The 19,569-nt window shown below is 44.6% G+C and overlaps 1 protein-coding gene across 1 annotated transcript in view; it reads left to right on the top strand.

Annotated features, from left to right (window-relative positions):
- The window catches only part of RAB7A (RAB7A, member RAS oncogene family), an 81,023-nt gene that overhangs the window by 44,791 nt on the left and 16,663 nt on the right, over positions 1 to 19,569 (top strand). Inside the window, exons 2-3 of the mRNA XM_019023598.4 lie at positions 16,761 to 16,821; positions 19,339 to 19,465. Coding sequence (XP_018879143.1) covers positions 16,769 to 16,821; positions 19,339 to 19,465 — 180 coding nt within the window. The 5' untranslated portion in view covers positions 16,761 to 16,768. The remainder of the gene's footprint in view (positions 1 to 16,760; positions 16,822 to 19,338; positions 19,466 to 19,569) is intronic.

A 19,569-nucleotide genomic window follows, 5' to 3' on the forward strand; every position in this document is an offset into this window, starting at 1 on the left:
AGTATTATTCAGAACTTCAGAACTGAGAAAGTTTTTGGAGTTTTGGAAGTTTATAAAATGCTCAGTCATCCTGTTTTTCTTCATATGTGACATTCTTAAAGCATCAACCTGTTTTAGTAATGGATAGTACTTTTGTACAAAGATACAGACATTTAAAGAAATAAAAGGAGCCTAATCCAGCCGGAGATAGGCAACCAAGAAGTTAAGGCATCTAGAAGCCATGTTGCTCGCAGAAGAGTTGAGAGAACCAGAGATGTGCAGTTTTGGTGATCGATAGACTGGGTGTCTCAAATAATAAGGGATATCATATGGGAAAAGGATTATATTGGTACTTTGCTGCCTCACAGAACAAGGCAGGGAGAAGAACTACACAGAGACAGAATCTAGTTCACTGCATGATTTTGCAGCTAGAATAGTTTGAAGATGGAACACTGCATAGGAGGAAGTTAATCATTATTGAAAGTGTTTGGGCAGAAACCAGGTGATGTTTCAGTATTGTGGACCAAGTATATTGACTAATATAGAGCTGAAATAAAATGACTTTTAAGGATTCATTGTGGGGCTGGGCACGGTGGCTCACGCCTATAATCCCAGCACTTTGGGAGGCTGAGGCGGGCAGATTACCTGAGGTCGGGAGTTTGAGACCAGCCTGGCCAACATGGTGAAACCCCATCTCTACTAAAAATACAAAAATTTGCCGGGCGTGGTGGTGGGCATCTGTAATCCCAGCTACTCAAGAGGCTGAAGAATCACTTGAGCCCAGGAGGCAAAGGTTGCAGTGAGCCGAGATCACGCCACTGCACTCTAGCCTGGGTAGCAGAGGAAGACTCTGTCTCAAAAAAAAAAAAAAAAAGAGAGATTCATTGTGGCTGAGTTTCAGGTGCTTTGGTTTTGTTCTACAGCTGGCCTCACCGTTTCTAAATACATAGAATTGTAACCGTAAGAGGTCCATTACCTGATGCATGCAGCAATGCTGAGACACTGGGTTGTAGCAGAGAAAGAGTTGTGTGTGTGTTGGGGTGGGGGTGGGGGGTGGTGTTGGAGACAGGATCTTGCTCTGTTACCCAGACTGGAGTACAGTGGCAAGATCATAGTTCACTGCAGCCTTGAACTCCTAGGCTCAGGAGATTCTCCTGCCTCAGCCTCCTGAGTAGCTGGGAGTGGGCACGATACCACGCTTGGCTAATTTTTTATTTTTTGTAAAGACGAGGTCTTGCTATGTTGCCCAGGCTGGTCTCGAAACTCCTGGTCTCCCAAATTGTTGGGATTACAGGTGTGCCACCGTGCCCAGCTGAGAAAGAGGTTTAATCATAGGGCCACCTCATGAGGAGATAGGAGAGAACTGCACATCCATTTCCCTAGGGAGTTTGGGACTGGGATTTCTAAGGGTTTTAAGTGGGCTGAAGTGTGGAGATTGTTGATTGGTCAAAGAGTGCAGAGTGAAGTCATGGGACAGGGAGAGAAGCTGTATTCTCATGCTGATCATGTTCCTCCATGGGGGTCTTCAAACTGGTTGCTGGAATTGGGGTCTGATATACATCTTAAGCAATCCTTAAATAAAAGCCTTATGATTCTAATGTCAGAGATGCTGTCTATAGGAACAGTGGGGACACAAATCAATTTTCACACAATTTTATGACCCTGATGTTAGAAATCCTATCTCTAGGAACAGTGGGGATGCAAAAGGTCAGACTTGTAGCAACAAGGAAAGGGGCCAAAGTGCAGTCTGATTAATGCTTTGTTGTAACTATATTTCTATCCAGAACCAGCAGGCCATTTTTGTCAACTCTGTGGAGGCGGTTTCAGAATTGTGTAGATGCCCTTGTCCAGGAAGGAGTTGTGAAGTAGCTAGTTGAATATAGCCACTGAGGTTTCCAGTTTAACACTTACAAAGCTACAGGACACAATCTTGTACTTACCAGCTTATAGAGAACTGAGATGGCCCCTTTTTGAAGTAAGAAAGTGTTTGCAGTTTTGTCTGTAGGTCATCCCCAGCACCTAGCTCAGTAATGGACACTTCATGGCACTCAGCAAGTGTTTGAACTGGATTTGGTGTGTTTACCCCCTAGCTCATGGTCAGTGACTACTGCTTCTGAATTAAAAATAGCAACACATGATCAGATTTAAGTAGGGCCAGAAAGAGGCTGTTAGGGCATAGGATATTTTAGCATGAAGTGGATAGGATCATGAGTGGTAACCCATGTTCTTAGGGCCCGTGTGCCTATGTGGTCACTGCAAAACAATAAAAGTGGAGGCAAGAATTCAAATTAGTATATGGGAGTGAGCCACTTAGTGACCCAGTGCCCATGTTTCAGTGCCGCTTTGTTTTTCTTCTAACAAAGGGCATTTTTGCCCTATGTAAAAATTGGTATTGGCCAATTAGGACTTCACAAAGGTCTCCATATCTTCCTCAAATGACAAGGGTCTTATGCTAAATATGACTCTCTACTGCCCTGTTTGTTAACATATGATGCAGTACACCAGTGCAGATCACACTGCAGTTTTAGGTAGTATATAGCTGAATGCATAATTTGTATTAGAAATATAACAAGGACATTAGACTCATGTCTGCATTGACATGGATACAGCAAAAATCTTGAAGTTAGTGTGAGAGATTACAGTAGTGAGATTTGGAAGATGGAATAATACTTGTTGATTAAGTGCATATTTTTCATTTAAGTTAGAAAAGCCCTCAAAACAAAGCCACCCATATTTCATGTGTCAAATGGAATGCTAGGAGCTTTCTGTGCATTATCTCATTTGTGGAGGATTCTCATTTTTCACATGGAAGCAGAGGGGCATTTAAGTTCACACAGCTGCCACTTGGGGTAGCTCATCCCTGTAATCCCAGCACTTTGGGAGGCCAAGGTGGGAAAGAGTGTGTGAACCCAGGAGTTTGAGACCAGCCTGGGCAGTGTAGAGAGACCTCATCTCTACCAAAAAATTTTTCAAAAAAGAAAAGCTGGGCATGGTGGCGTGTGCCTGTAGTCCCAGCTGTTCAAGAGGCCAAGGGTGGGAGGATCTCTTGAGCCCCGGCGGTCAAGGCTGCAGTGATCATGCTCTACTGCACTCCAGTCTGGGAAGGAGGGAGAGACCTTGTCTCAAAAAACAAAAAACAGTTCACACAGCTGAATGTATCTGAGGTGGGATTGAAACCCATGGTTGTGGCCGGGCACGGTGGCTTACTGTAATCCCAGCACTTTGGGAGGCCGAGGCGCTGAATTACCTGAGGCCAGGAGTTCGAGACCAACCTGGGCAACATGGTGAAACCCTGTCTCTACCAAAAATACAAAAATCAGTTGGGTGCGGTGGCACGTGCCTGTAATCCCAGCTCCTCAGGTGGCTGAGAAAGGAGAATCCCTTGAACTTGGGAGGCAGAAGTTGCAGTGAGCCAAGATCGTGCCACTGCACTCCAGCCTGGGTGACAGAGCGAGACTCCATCTCAAAAACAAAACCCATGGTTGTGATCATAAAACCGGAAGGTTGGCTTTCCATTGTCTGGTTTTGGCAATTTCTAGCCATCTTTCTTTCCCCAGTGTTCAGTATAATTAGCAGTCTTCCTGAGAATTTGGGAGCATTTCCTTCTGGTTACCTACAACAGGGACTGTGATCTCAAGTTCCTTAAGCATCTTTGAATGGGACAAAATAGAACCTGGCCTGCTACCTTGCACATGACTAGCTATGGAGCCTTAGACAAGTTGTGTAAATCTCAAATTCTCAGGAAGAAAATGCCATTTGAGCTCTAGCTGAATGGACAAACACTGCACATGCCAGAACCATTCTCCCTCATGGTCCATCCAGGCTGATGCCCGCATGGGTGGAGATGCTTGCTGTCTTCCTCCCTGTGCCCCTTTCCCAGCCTCACAAGCAGCGTGTGAGGTCACCTTTGATAGTGCCACATAAGCTCCATGGGCTGGCTCTAAGGGACAGCACTGTGTTCATGGCACAAAGGCCTGCTGTGACCAGTAGTAACAGCAAAAGTGACTGTACCTTCTGATACTTAGCCACCCCTTCTTGTGACACACATCAGCATGCCTCTGTTGTCCATAGTAGGCTCTAGTAGGATGCAGGGCTGTCAGCAGAATTTATTGAAACCTGGAAATGGTGGGGTGGGGGGTGGGGGAAGTGCCCAGGCATTCTTTATGTCTTGTATAATCTCTCTAGATTTTGTTTACTCTCTTCAACTATTTATTACCAAAGGATCACAGGTCACCAAACATGAGGAAGTACTGTCTATACGTTTTAAGTAAGAGTCCAGGTAACACTTATTGTTGTTGCTGCTTCAGAGAATTCTCCTTGGCCAAAATTGTCAGCCCACCTTTTCTTGCTTAGTGGTACATATGAGGTGTCATAATGGGCAAGAGGCTCAAAGTCTTCATCTGAGTAAGAGAGTGTCTTGTGCTAAGCATCTGCAGCCCTCAGGGGAACCTAAAAGAAGGCACTCTCACAGAGGCAGTGACCCGAAAATGTATATCTAAACAAAGACAGACTGGCATTCTCCATCATCTCTTACTTGGTCTCTGGGCATGTCCACTGTCCCTGCACGATTGTTTACCAAGCCCTTGCACCACAGGCACTACTGGGATTAGGAATTTGGGGATGAAGGAGAGAATACCTTCAAGGAGAATTTATCCCCCGCCCCCCTGCCCCCCACAAACACACACCTCCCACCTGCCCTATCCTCCTCCTGCCCTACCCCCACTTAGATGAGAGGCAGAGACCCAGGTAGTCATGATTCAAGTATGCTTTTTAAAAAGGTGTCTGGGCCCCAGGTGCTCTTGGGTTTGAGGGAGTGGTATCCAGGAAGACAGGCTCTCAACACTCCTAGACCTCACCTGCCCCCTCCAGATGAGCAGGCTCCTGGGCAGAAAGGGCATTACATTAGGGGGTGAGGTGGGACCCTGTGGGAGGAATGGCAAGCCCATTTGAGACAAGCCGTGTGGTGGCTGGGAACGAGGTGTATTCTGGAGAAGGACTGTAAGGGTAGACTAGATGTCTCCCTCACCTGGCTGCTTTTATATGCCCACTCAGGCCTCTAGCCTTGGATCTATGCCTTCGGGCCTTGTTCCTGAATCCCAGCTGTCTCATTGGCCTGCCAAGATAACTTACTGCATCACCCCCCTGATGCTTAGCTGCTCTCTGTACCTGAACCATCAATCTTGCTCTTTCTCATTGCAGTCATTTAACATTTTCCAGCATGCTTTCTGGGAACTTCTCTGAAGCTTGTTAAGGGATTGATAACCAGTAAAATGTTTTGACCAGTTATTTTTAACATGCTGAACACTTATTTTTAGGCATTGCACGTTCAGCTGTTTAGTCTTGCCTTTGAAAACATTCAGTATTTCTGCTGGTAGTGTTCTCTCCTTTGCTGTACTTTGCCATGATTATGTCATCTGGGCCACCAGACAGCAGACCTCTAGATGACAGGTCCAGCCATCTCTTCTCTTTTGCTTTCCGTGTCTGGTGAATGCACGTAACATTCCCAATTTAGCACAGGCGTCTAGATAGACTTCAGCCATAAAATCCTAGCACAAACTAGTATTCCTTCAGTTAACAGTGAAGCTTAAATATAACTAAATACCACTGTATCTTTAAAAATAGATTTGGTTGAGAATCACCTCAAACTTAGCATGTCTAAAATCAAACACATTTCCTCCCCAAGAAACACCTCACTGTTTTTCAGACTTCCCTGATCTAAGAAATCCTCTTGGTCCCATGAGACATAAACACAGGTGACTTCCTTGGCGTTTTCCCTCATTTCCCATACGCATCCCAATCCAATCCATCACTAGATGGCATCCACCTTTACTTTCTCCCCATTCTTTTCTGCTTTCACACTGGTCTAGTGCAGTCCTCTCTTGCCTGAAGGTGGCGCGGCATCCTCACTGTCCACTGCAGGGTCTCCTACCCTCCCCACTGCAGGCAGGCAGGGCGCTGGCTCTGCAGGATGAACACTGCTGCTTAGAAATCTCCACAAGTCAGGCTTCTCATTACTCTGTGGTTTTGGGACCTTAGTACGGCCCACTGTGTCCTGCGTGATCAGGCCCAGGCACCTCATTTTCATATCCCCCTCCAAGTAAGGCCTTGCATGTGCGTTCTTTAAGGAAAACTGTTTGCTCCCTTTTCCCCCTTCATATCCAGGTTCAGTTCTTCCCAGAGGAATCCTTCCCTAATTCTCCCAACCAAGGTAATTACCCTTAAAGTAAACTTAACACGTCTTGATCACAGTAGTATTTTACTTTTTGCATTTGGTATGATTTCTCCTTATAGTCTCGTATCTACTTTTGCCCTTGGTATATGTTTGATTAATATAGTAAGATTAATAACACAATGATTAGTAGTCCTGGGGCTTAAGAGTTCTATTCATGGCATGATTTTTTTTTTTTTTCTGGAGACAGTCTCGCTGTGTCGCCCAGGCTGGAGTGCAGTGATGCAATCCCAGCTCACTGAAACTTCTACCCCCCAGGTTCTAGTGAGTCTCCTGCCTCAGCCTCCCTGGTAGCTGGGATTACCAAATATTGGAGTAGAGCTTCTTAACTCTGTAGAAGAGAGAACAGAATTAAATTTTTGCATCTGGGCACAGTGGTGCATATCTATAGTCCCAGCCACTCAGGAGGCTGAGGCAGGAGGTCACTTGAGCCACAGGAGTTCTGGGTTTTAGGGCATTATACCAATTGGGTGTCTGCATTAACTTCGGCATCAGTAGAGTGACCCCTCAGAAGCAGGGGACCACCAGGTTGCCCAGGGAGGGTGAACCGGCCCAGGTTGCGAATAGAGCAGATCAAACATCTCTCCTATGTTGATCAGTAGTGGGATTGCACCTGTAAAAAGCCACTGCACTCCAACCTGGACAACACAGTGAAACCCGTCTCTTGAAAATAAAAAATTAAAAGAATTTTTTAGGCTGGGCACAGTGGCTTATGCCTGTAATCCCAGCACTTTGAGAGGCTGAGCCAGGCAGATCACTTGAATTCAGGAGTTTGAGACCAGCCTGGCCAAAATGGTGAAACCCCATCTCTACTAAAAATACAAAAAGGCGTGGTGGCTCGCACCTGCAGTCCTAGCTATTCGGGAGGCTGAGACAGAGTTGCCTGAACCCTGGAGGGGGAAGTTGCAGTGAGCAGAGATCGCGCCACTGTACTCCAACCTGGGCAAGACTGTCTCAAAAAAAAAAAAAAAAATTCTTTAAGGTATTTGGTCAGCTCCTTGATGTGCTTCTCTCACTAGATATTTTCATTGTAATGAAAGTGTTTATCCTGCCCCCCTAGATCCTTAATGTTTCTTTTCGAAGGCTTCTGTCTTTTCCTACTGAGTTTCCTCCTAGAGGTGGTAACTCTAAATGGAACAACAGACTGACAGCCTACTTCCCGAGTGCCCCCAAATGACTTCATTATTCCACAAAAGTTGCTTGGCCAGAGTCCACTCATCCCCTTCCTTCTTCCTTGTCAGACTACTGGTCTTTGTATTCTTGCCGCCTCCCCAGAATGAATATTTTTAGAAACCAAGTGACTGCTGATGAGCTTCTTTTTCTTCATCTGTTAAATGGGAATTCTCATTGTATCCCTATAGGCGTGGTTTGTTGGAGGAGTAAACAAATTGCCCCAGGAAAGTCTGTAGTACAGTCCCCGGCACAAAGTGCATTCCGTAAGTGGTAGTGATGTCTTGCGGTTTCAGGGGGTCTTCACTATTCAGGCCCTAATTAGATTCCTCAGTTTGGGAAGTTGAGAAGAGTCTGCCTACACCAGACACTGCTGTTCTGCTTGATGCCCAGTGCAGTAGTATTATGTGACTTTCGATGCCTTTCTGGTCTCTCCTCATGACCTTCTCCAAAACTTTATGAGCAAATATTGCTTGCCTACTTCACTCTGAGCCTTGAAGTCTATCAGTTTTGAGGGCAGGATGACTGCTGGGTCTTCTCTAATGGTCATATACAGAGCATGAAGTCTTGGAAGAAAATGAGATGGACAGAGAGACATTTACCCATGTTCCATGCTGGTGAAAGTGTGGAATGTTACTTTGGAATCTGCTCAGAAGCCTACTACTTCCGAACTCTGTATCCCTATGATGCTTCCTTCCCAGTGCTATATTTAGATCATATGTGCAATAAGTCACATTCTAGTAGGCAGGGTAGGCAAAGACCATCAGCAGACTGAGAGACACATGGATGAAATGTATTCTACTAATCCAAGAAATGCTGAGTGATTAAAACATTTGTGAGTCTGATCAGATTATGCTGACAGAGTGTATATGTAGGTTCATCTCATCATAATTGAAAACAATGCATACTTAGCAGCAAGGGAAATTTTGAGATTATCCATGTGCTGAATATCATGCAACCTTAATGTTAATAACATGGGAAGATATTTAATATAGAAAAAGCAAGATGCAAAGTTATACATGGTATATAACCTCAACCATTTGAAGGAAAACTAGAAAGACATATACTCTAATACTAATAGTGATTGCTTCTGGCAGATGGAATTGTCAGTAGCTTTTTGTCTTCATTCTTTCGTACCTTCCTGAGTTTTCTACAATTTGATACCATAGTTAGGGTGGGAACAGTGCAGGGAAGCAGAAAAGCCAACTGTGATTAGGACCCAGCTGTTGCAGACAGGCAACTTGGAAACACCAACCGACTAAAAATGTTAACAAACTATAGAACATTAATTGGTTTAACTGTCATGGCTTTGTTGAACCTTTAGCATTTGTTCAAATATCTAGTGCTATCATTACGGTTTTGGATCGGGCACAACATGTAAATCAGAACAGTAGTTGTAGACTCTTCACATCAGTGGTTTCCAAACTTAGTGTGTATGCCTGAATTGCCATAAAAGACTTGTTAAAAGTCCCAGCCCTCACAAGCCAGAATCCTCCTTTGGGTGAGAGCTGGTACTGCAAAATGGCGTGGTAGGATCTGGGCTGACACTCCTGGTAATTCCAGCTCTGCCACTTCGTTGCTGTCTGACTGTGGATGTGATGAACACCTGGTTCAATTTCATCTCCTGCATTTTACACTGTTGTTTTGATGGCTTTGCAGATATAGTAATCCTCTTTATCTGCAGTCAATCGTGGTCTGAAAATATTAAACAGGAAACTATAGAAATACTATTCTTAAGTTTCCTTTTGTTTGTCTGCTTTTTGAGACAGAGGGTTGTTCTGTCACCCAGGCTGGAGGGCAGTGGAGCGATCATAGCTCACTGGAGCCTTAAACTCCTGGGCTCAAGCCATCTTCCCACCTCGGCCTGCCGAGTAACTGGGACTTACAGGAGTGTACCACCATGCCCAGGTAATGTATTAAATATTTTGTAGCGATTGGGTTTCAACATATTGCCCAGGTTGGTCTCAAAACTCCTGGCCTTAAGCAGTCTTCCTGCCTCAGCCTCCCAGAGTTCTGGGATTACAGGCATGAGCCACTGCACCCTGCCATAAGTTTTAAATTGCGTGCTGTTTGGATTAGCTTGATGAAGCTTGTGCTATCCCACCCAGGAAGTGAATCATCGCTTTGTCCAGGGTTTCTACACCATAGATGCTACCTGCCCATTAGTCACTTAGTAGCTGTCTTGGTTATCACATCAGTGTTGCAATGCTTGTGTTCAAGTAACTCATAATTGACTTAATAATGGTCCCAAAGCACAAGATGCTGGCAATTTGGTTATGCCACAGAGAAGCTCTTGAAGTGAAAAGGTAAAAATTGTTGACTTAATAAGGAAAGTGAAAAAATTGTATGCCGAGGTTGCTAAAATTTGTGAGAACATATTTTCTATCCTTGAAATTGTGAAGAAGGAAAAAGAAAATCATGCTAATTTTGCTGTGACACCTCATACTGCAAAAGGTAAAAGCCACAGTGTATGATGAGTGGTTAGTTACAATGGAAAAAGCATTAAATTTGTAGGTGGAAAACATGAACATCATCAATGTGTCCTGATGGATGACAAGTTTGGTACTTGCTTTGTTTCAGGCATTCACTGGGGGTCTTGGGGCCTATCCCCCATGGATAAGTGGGGACTACTATACTTTGCTTTCAATTCCTGCAACACCATAAAGCCTTCACCTCCACGTGAGCTATTATCCTACCTGCAAGAATTCAGACTTTCGAATTGCTAACTGACCCCCAACTTCCTAGCCCTTCCCTGCTGTCCTCATTTTCACCATAGCAGTCCTTTGCCCTTCCCCTAGGTACCCCTGTGTATTCCTGGTTAACCTCTTTCTGACCGCCGACCTCTGCCCACCCAAGCCCTTGAACAATATTTTTCTTGATCTTTTTACCTGCTGGTGTTTCCTTATTTTGTCTGCTTATGTGGCCATTTGGCTTTTCTGTGGCATAGATGAAGAAGGTGATGACTGCAGGGGAATAAAGGAAGATGCCAGCTTTTGATTTGTTATGAGAAACATTGTACTTGAAAGAAAGAATTGTTTCATCGTTCAAATACTGGTACCAATACTGGTAGTTTCGCTCTGAGGAGCTTCTTCCGATGCACACTGGTGAGGTTTGGTTTGGTGGCAGAAGGAAAGAAATGTGTTATGAATATACCTTATTCTAGAAAGTTTTTAGAGGATATTAATATATACATGGATTAATGGATGTTATCTAAAATGCTTTCCTTGAAGGACCAGGTCTCAGAGATCTTATGTAACTCTTTCTTCCTTTCTACTCTGTTGGCTGCAGATTCTCCTGTGAGAGGAAGTGGTCGGTGCTTTAGAGAACTGTTTTCCAGTTAGAAATTTCAAACTTTGTAGCCTTTTTTTTTTTTTTTTTTTTAATCTTTGACTTCATTTCGCTCTGTTGCCCAGGCTGGAGCGCAGTGATGCAATCTCGGCTCACTGCAACCTCTGCCTCCTGGGTTCAAGTGATTCTCCTGCCTCAGCTTCCCGAGTAGTTATTACAGGTGTGTTTCACCACACCCAGCTAATTTTTGTATTTTCAGTAGAGATGGGTTTTTACCATGTTGGCCAGGCTGGTCTCGAACTCTTGACCTCAAGTGATCTGCCCGCCTCAGCCTCTCAGAGTGCTGGGATTACAGGCATGAGTCACCATGCCTGGCCATAGGCTTTTAAAAAATAATTTCAGTCTTCAGAAATCCATGAAGATGGAAATAGAAATTGATAACAAAAGCAGAAATTGCTTTTGGACATTTTGAAGCTAACTCTGCTTGGGCAGCTTCTTGTAGCAAAAGTTGCATTTAGTGTGTTTTGTTCCTGGCTTTTTTTTTTTTTTTTGAGATGGAGTTTCACTCTTGTTGCCCATGCTAGAGTGCAGTGGTGTGATCTCGGCTCACTGCAGCCTCCACCTTCCAGGTTCAAGCGATTCTCCTGCCTCAGCCTCCCAAGTAGCTGAGATTACAAGCACGTGCCACCACGCGCAGCTTAATTTTTGTATTTTTAGTATAGCTGGGGTTTCACCATGTTGGCCAGGATGGATTTGTCAATCTCTTGACCTCGTGATCCACCTACCTCAGCCTCCCAAAATGCTGGGATTACAGGCATGAGCCACCACGCCTGGCCCCTGGCTCTTTTCTAGAAACAAGTGTCCCATTCTTGATCTGGGAGAACATTAAGAACAAAAATATACCTTTTAACTTTTGCCAGTTTAAAGCCATCAATGTCCTGCTGAAAGAAGATGTGGAATTCTTAGTATCAGCTGTTTAGTACCATTTGCAACAACTCTGAAATGCTTAGCAAGCCCTGAGTGAAGATGAAAATCTGCATTTAAATGTAATTTGTCTTACATGATGAGTGGAGATTTTTGTCATCAGAAATTGATTTGAAAAAATCAACAGATTAACATTTTTCTCCAAAGTGGAGGTGGCTGTTTGAGTGTAAAGGTAATATGCTCCTCTAAGAGTCACAGTTAAGTATAAGGAAACAAAAACATCTGTAATCCCACCACATGGAACAACTTGCTAATATTTGTATGTATTCCTTTCTGCTTCATGTGTAACCATTTTTACATTTAAATCTTTACTCCTTTGGGAATCTCTTGGAAGAGGAGATGTAGAGATCTTAATTCTCACCAAAATTTTTCTGGCTCTTACCATTTAGTGAATTGTTCATCTTTTTGCCACTGAATTTTATAATGCCATATTTGTCAAAATTGTTCATTTCTGGTGTCTCTTTCATTGATCGGTTTAGTCCTATTCCAGCACCCCACTGTTAATGCTGTATTTTTATAACATGCTTTTCAAGACTGTAAAGGCAAGTCTCTTGTCATTAGTGTTTTAGGGGAAGGGACATTTCTTGTGTATTTATTTATTTTTATGAATAAAAACTGGATTGTTTATATTAAATGCTCCCCAGCCTCCCCTCCCCACCTCAAAAACAACAACAACAACCCTGGACTTGTTTAAATAGGAGAGAATGCATGAATGCAAGTCTTTACATTAAGGCTCCCATAGACTGTTTATTCAGATTCTTTTTTTCTCTGTAAAATTATTTTTCTCATTTAGGTCCTGTACTCGTGCTAACCACTGTAATAGTGATTGTTGTATAAATTGGAAAAATCTTTCAGGAAAGTGAATTAGCAAAAATCATGAAAGCTTTGCTTTTTTTTTTTTTTTTTTTTTTTAAGACAATTTTGCTCTTGTTGCCCAGGCTGGAGTGCAGTGGTGTGATCTCAGCTCACTGAAACCTCCACCTCCTGAGTTCAAGCGATTCTCCTGCTTCAGCCTTTTTGGTAGCTGGGATTAGTTGCCCACCACCACGACCAGCTAATTTTTTGTATTTTTGGTAGAGACAGAGTTTTACCATGTTGGCCAGGCTGGTCTCGAACTCCTGGCCTCAGGTGATTCACCCTTCTCGGCCTCCCAAAGTGCTGGGATTATAGGCGTGAGCCAGGCCGTGCCTGGCCAAAACTTTGCTTTGGACTCAGTAATCCCATCTCTAAACAGAATCTGTGAGTTACAGTTGACAGAATCCTTTCCTTGCATGAGAATTTGACTTTTGTTTAACTTTCTAGCTCTTTTTCCTTGGGAGCTAGATAAGGCAGAACATAACATTTGTTTCTGGGCATGGTCCTTATGGTAAAATGTCCCCTGGTTGGTAAATTACATTTGGATGGGAAAGAGCCATGGATAACTGATGGGCCACCCAGGCTTTTGTTTCATGGAACACAGTGACTCTGCTGGGCATGTCCTTATGGGGAGCCTAAGGAGCTGTCAAAAGAGATACTTGCACCCCCAAGATTGAGCATTCTAAGTCAAGGTATTGAGTCGGCACAGTCTCCCTGTGCCTGCGCCATCTTCTGTATGGACTCTTGCAAGAACTTCTGCTGCTGATGACCTGCCACTGCCCTGCCTGCCAGCTTTGTCTGTCCCAGTCTTTCTCAGTGGGCTTGTGCCACATGTGGCCTGTGATAGTCTTACGAGTCAAGATCTAGAAAGATCTACCCACCCATCAACCCTCACACAGGTGTTGCTGTATCTCAAGGAAGTAATCCCATAGATTACAGCATTTTTGCCAGATTTTTGTTATATTAAATAAAGAGCGGGAATGGCTATTTAAATGCTTAATTCACTCAGAGGAATATTAGACATTAAGACGTAAGGTGGTCTCACGGTCACTGCTTTGTGACACGTGTGGGTAGAAACTCAAAGGGAAGGAAACACATGAATTCTATCATGTAGGAGTGTGGAGGTTGAAGTGTATTTCCTGGTTTTTTTCTTTTTAATATTATTAAACAACATTGGTACACCAGTGAAACCTATTAACAAAGCAAGTTATGCAAATCCCTTTTCCCATTCTTAAAATCAGTCACTTTCATAAATATTCTCCAAATATCTTTGCAGATCCTTTTATCATCTTTTTACCTCTTTTCTTTTTTTTTCCTTTTTGAAAAAGAGTCTTGCTCTGTCGCCCAGGCTGGAGTGCGGTGGTGTGATCTCAGCTCACTGCAACCTCTGCCTCCTGGATTTAACCGATTCTCCTGCCTCAGCCTCCCGAGTAGCTGGGACTACAGGTGTGCACCACCATGCCCAGCTATTTTTTTGTGTATTTAGTAGAGATGGAGTTTCACTATGTTGGCCAGGGTGGTCTTGAACTGCTGACCTCAAGTGATCCACCTGCCTTGGCCTCCCAAAGTGCTGGCATTACAGGTGTGAGCCACCACACCCAGCCTTTTTTTCCCTTCCCCACCACTCACTGCAACCTCTGCCTCCTGGGTTCAAGCGATTCTCCTGCCTCAGTCTCCTGAATAGCTGGAATTACAGGCACCCACCGAGCTAATATTTATTTATTTATTTATTTATTTATTTATTTATTTATTTATTTATTTGAGACAGTGCCTCGCACTGTCACCCAGGCTGGAGTGCAGTGGCGTGATGTCGGCTCACTGCAAACTCCGCCTCCCGGGTTCAAACGATTCTCCTGCCTCAGCCTCCTGAGTAGCTGGGATTACAGGCGCGTGCCACCATGCCCAGCTAATTTTGTTTTGTTTTTTGTTTTTTTGAGACGGAGTCTCGCTCTGTCGCCTAGGCTGGAGTGCAGTGGCGCAATCTCGGCTCACTGCAACCTCCACCTCCCGGGTTCAAGCCGTTCTCCAGCCTCAGCCTCCTGAGTAGCTGGGACTACAGGCGCATGCCACCACGCCCAGCTAATTTTTCATATTTTTAGTAGAGACGGGGTTTCACCGTGTTAGCCAGGCTGGTCTCGATCTCCTGATCTCATGATCCGCCCACCTTGGCCTCCCAAAGTACTAGGATTGCAGGCATGAGCCACTGTGCCCAGCAATTTTTGTATTTTTAGTAGAGACAGGGTTTCATCATGTTAGCCAGGCTGGTCTTGAACTCCTGACCTTGTGATCCACCCGCCTCGGGCCTCCCAAAGTGCCGTTATTACAAGCATGAGCCACTGTGCCCAGCCTTTTCTATTTTTAGTAGAGACAGGGTTTCACCATGTTGGCCAGGCTGGTCTCGAACTCCTGACCTCATGATTTGCCCACCTTGGCCTCCCCTTCTTTCGATTTGAAACTTGCCCCCATTATCATCATCTGATCTCTATCTTAAAATGTGATACCAGACCTTAGAGTGTGACATTTAAACTTTGACCAGTCAAAGCGGTCCCTGGGGAGAAAGGTAGGGAAATAGTGGGGCTCCACATATAATGGATAGTTTGGGGTATACCTCTCAGTGCTGATTATGATGGAAGACAGAACTCCAAGTCATCTTATACTGCCCCTAACTAGCACTAGTAAGAACTTTCTAGATGAATGCTGGTGGGCTGAGATACTGTGTCTTCACAATCCAGCCATGGGCATGAGGCTTTTGGCAGAGAAACAGCTTGACCCTCTGCATAGGTCATGGGACCTGGGGTGTGTGGCTAGCAAACCATCCTCTAGTCTGGCTCCTATTCCCATACTGTTCTTGTAGCCAGAAACAGACTCTGAAGCCATCGAGGATGGTTACTTTCAAGAGCGTAGGCCTTCTTAGCAAATCCTGCCCTTTAGGACAGTAGTCAGGTCTGATATTTCCTTTTAGTTAGTGGTCTTGGGTGTAATACCACCTGTTGAGAAAGAGAACAATTGACAGCCAAGCATCTGGAAAGAGAGGGATAGCTGGATTACCTTGCCTAGGAGCTGTAACCTGCTGCTTCTCTCACTGTCTTCTGGACTCTGTGTTCTGTTACTCATCTCTGTATTTGGCATACCTTAAGATGGTAGTGGCCAGTATTTACTAATCATCTACTGTATTCTAGTTACTGTCCTGAGCATTTTATTTATTCAGTCTTCACAGCATTCTTAGGACATAAGAGCTGTCATCTCTATATTCCCTATTCCAACAGAGAAATTAAATGACTGGCTCAAGGTCATATAGCTAAATTAATAAGCGGCAAAACCAGAATAGAAATCCTTGTGGCCTGGGTTCATATCTGCTGCTTAAGTCACTCCCACTATAGGCACTGCTGTCAGCCTTGCCTTCAAAAGGTAGGTGGTTAAAGAGGAAACTAACAAGTAGTTCTTCTGAGTCCCATTCATTTTCTGGAAGTCACTGAGTCATACCCTGGCAAATGAGAGGCAGCTACAGCAGGAGCCCTGTCTTGATGAGTAGATAGACCATGCTGTGGCAAGTCCTGGAAGACAGTTGAGCAGAGATCAGGCATTTTTCACATCTTCTGGTTATGAGTAGACAAGGCTGCCTGAAAGATTTTCTGGAAAAGAGTAGTCCCTAGAGCTGCAGAGTCAAGTATTCAGACGGTACCCAACATTTAATAAATTTCTACTTGGCATTGAGTATACAGTGGGGAGTAAAACTGTCTTCATGGAGATTGTTAGAAAAGGGATAGACTAGATTAATATAGTACATAAAAATGTCAATTAGTGGTAAGTGCTCTGAAGGAAAAGCAAGCAGAGTAACGGGATAGAGAGCAAATGAGGGGTTATGCTGCTTTAAATAAAGCGGTCACTTCTTTGAGAAAGTGATACTGAAGCAGCGACCTGAATGAAGCAAGGACCAAGCTGTTGAGTAAGTTGGAGCATTAGTTCAAATTGCCGATCCATTCAATTGATCCACCACCCAAGTGAGAGAATACATTCTCTCCAACAGCTTGCAGGGGCAGGATGGCCCTGCTGTGCTGTTCTGCCTAGCTCTTGGGTCCAGAGTTCTGGTGAGTGATACTGTTTTTTATCAGGGCCCCCTGGGTGAAAGGAAGATACCTAGCAGGAAGGTTCAGGGCCCTTTACTGTTGGGGCTGCTCAGACATTTGTGCAAGGGAGGTGTTTTGTTTTGGTGTTTCCATCACACTCACAGTGATTTCTCCTTTTCCCCCTTTAGTTTGAAGGATGACCTCTAGGAAGAAAGTGTTGCTGAAGGTTATCATCCTGGGAGATTCTGGGTAAGTTACTCATGAATTTGAGCTAACAGATTGGCTCAGAGCTAAGCCTCTCTGCTGCAGAGCCCACACTGTGCGTGCTGCCACTTCGTGCTTTCATAGTGAGGCTTAGGGCCTTACATGTTTCCCTCCATGGCAGAAATTTAGATGATCCCTTGTTATATAACCTTTTGTTCTCTAGTTTTTAGCATGATTTTTATGGGGAACGGATGGCTATTTAAACTCAACTAAGGATAGGCATTTTCATGGAATCCCTTTTCTCCAAGCTGGCCAGGCTGGGGAGTCTTCCTTATGTAGATGTATTGCCATTGGCATCTGGCCTAGCAGATGTGCTTTTTTTTTTTTTTGGAGACAGAGTCTTGCTCTGTCGCCCAGGCTGGAGTGCAGTGGCGCGATCTCGGCTCACTGCAAGCTCCGCCTCCCGGATTAACGCCATTCTCCTGCCTCAGCCTCCCGAGGAGCTGGGACTACAGGCGCCTGCCACCACGCCCGGCTAGTTTTTTGTATTTTTGGTAGAGATGGGGTTTCACCGTGTTAGCCATGATGGTCTTGATCTCCTGACCTCGTGATCCGCCTGCCTTGGCCTCCCAAAGTGCTGGGATTACAGGCGTGAGCCACCGCGCCCGACCCAGATGTGCGTTCTTAGTGCACCATACAGTATCCTCCTGCTGCTGTGCCTGCTTCAGATCTATCTGCAAAAGAGCCTGGGACGGCAGAACTGGGTTCTGATTCTAGATGTGCCACTAACCATGTAGCTAACTCTAATGGCTCTTAAGATTCTGTGGTATGTTGGGTGAGGTGGCTCATGCCCATAATCCCAGTGCTTTGGAGGCTGAGGGGAGGATTGCTTGAGCCCAGGAGTTGGAGACCTGTCTCTACAAAAAAAATTTAGCCAGGTGCCGTACCTGTAGTTCCACCTGCTGGGGAGGCCGAGGCGAGAGGATGGCTTGAGCCCAGGAGTTTGAGGCTGTAGCAAGCTATGATCATGCCGTTGCACTGCAGCCCGAGTGACAGAGCAAGACCCCAACTCTTAAAATAAAAAGATTCTGTGGTAGGCTTTTCAGACTTGGCATCTGAAGGGACCCATGAAAGCTTTGACTCATTGGAAGCTTATGTATTTTTAAAAATAACAACAATAGCAAATGCAGGTATGCTTCTTTATTCCAAAGTCCCCTGCCCTTCCTTTGAAAAGCCAGAGGTTTTTCTGTCTTGACTGGCTTATTTGAATCACCTGCAGAACCTTTTTTTGTATGTGTATGAGAGACAGGGTCTCGCTCTGTTGCCCAGACTAGAGTGAATGGTGCAATCACAGCTCACTGCAGCCTCAACCTCCTGGTCTTAAGCAATCCTCCCACCTCAGCCTCCAGAGTAGCTGGGACCACCAGTATGTGCTACCACTCCTGGTTAAATTTTTGTATTTTTTATAGAGACAGGGTTCCACCATGTTGCCCAGGCTGGTCTCAAACTCCTGGGCTCAAGCAATCCACTCGTCTCGACCTCCCAAAGTGCTGAGATTACAGGCTTGAGCCACCATGCCCAGCCTTTGAAGAACCTTTTGTTCGCTAGCATTTGCCCAGCCCCAGACCAGTGGGCTAGGGCCTAGATTTGTGCTCTCTCTCCTACCCTGCAACTCCATCCCCGTCGGGATGGAAAGATAGTGCTTTTAGGCCTGCCTTCCCCAAACTTGTGCAAAAAGTCTCACCAAGCCCTTGTTCGATTCCAGGTTTTGCCACCTCTCACCTTGTAGATTCTGGCTCAGATGGTCTGGGTTGGAAAACACTGCCTTCGGCTGTCTAGGTACCTCCAGGTTCTTTAACACAAATATGAACATGTTCCTTTGTGGCCAAGAAAGGTGATATCACTGGCTATGGGGGGAAGGTTTTTGTATTATCTTTAGGTTACCTTAACCTTATCACACAAAAATCACACATTGTCTCTTGCTGAGTTTTCTTACTGGAAAACATATTTGGAGGAGCATTCTTTGAGGTGGATTTGTTTTGGTGATATATTGGTGCTTTTTCTGCTTCAGATTTTAAACTTTAAAGCAGCAAATTGTCTGAGTGGTGTGTGTCTGCTGAAAGCCAAGGTCTTCCTCCTGGTGTTACTTCATCAAGCTAAATAGCAGCCACTAAATGGAGAAACATCTAAGATAGCAGGGATACTGTTGGAATAGCAGAACAGTCTTAATAGTGAAGCTTCTTTTAGAAAGGAGTATATTTGCTGGCATCCTTCTAGAATGGAAAAAATAATACTAGGCTCTACCATTTGACCTGGCTGTGCCAAAACATGTAAGCAGCTTTTCCACATCTGCCCCACATCTGTACCCTATATTTTTACCCAGAGAGAAAACACAAAACTTCAAAAGTGTAATGCTCGGAAGGCTACTGGCATTGCCCTTTGCTGTGAGGGCAGTTTCTTGTCCTTCAGGTCAGGCAGATTCTTTTAAATGCTTCAAGTAATTCGTGTCAGTTTCAGGACCCTCCTATTTGACTTATACTTATGGTTTTTCTCCAATTTCAGAGTCGGGAAGACATCACTCATGAACCAGTATGTGAATAAGAAATTCAGCAATCAGTACAAAGCCACAATAGGAGCTGACTTTCTGACCAAGGAGGTGATGGTGGATGACAGGCTAGTCACAATGCAGGTAAGCACATGTCTTGGCTGTGCTGACCAGGCCTTGACAGTTCATTTAGTCTTAATCTTTCCTCATGCATAGACATTTTCCTTCCCGGTTCTTCAAATCTTATT

The sequence above is a fragment of the Gorilla gorilla genome, chromosome 2 (genome assembly GCF_029281585.2).
Source record: "Gorilla gorilla gorilla isolate KB3781 chromosome 2, NHGRI_mGorGor1-v2.1_pri, whole genome shotgun sequence".
In the NCBI taxonomy this organism is placed as follows: Eukaryota; Metazoa; Chordata; class Mammalia; order Primates; family Hominidae; genus Gorilla; species Gorilla gorilla.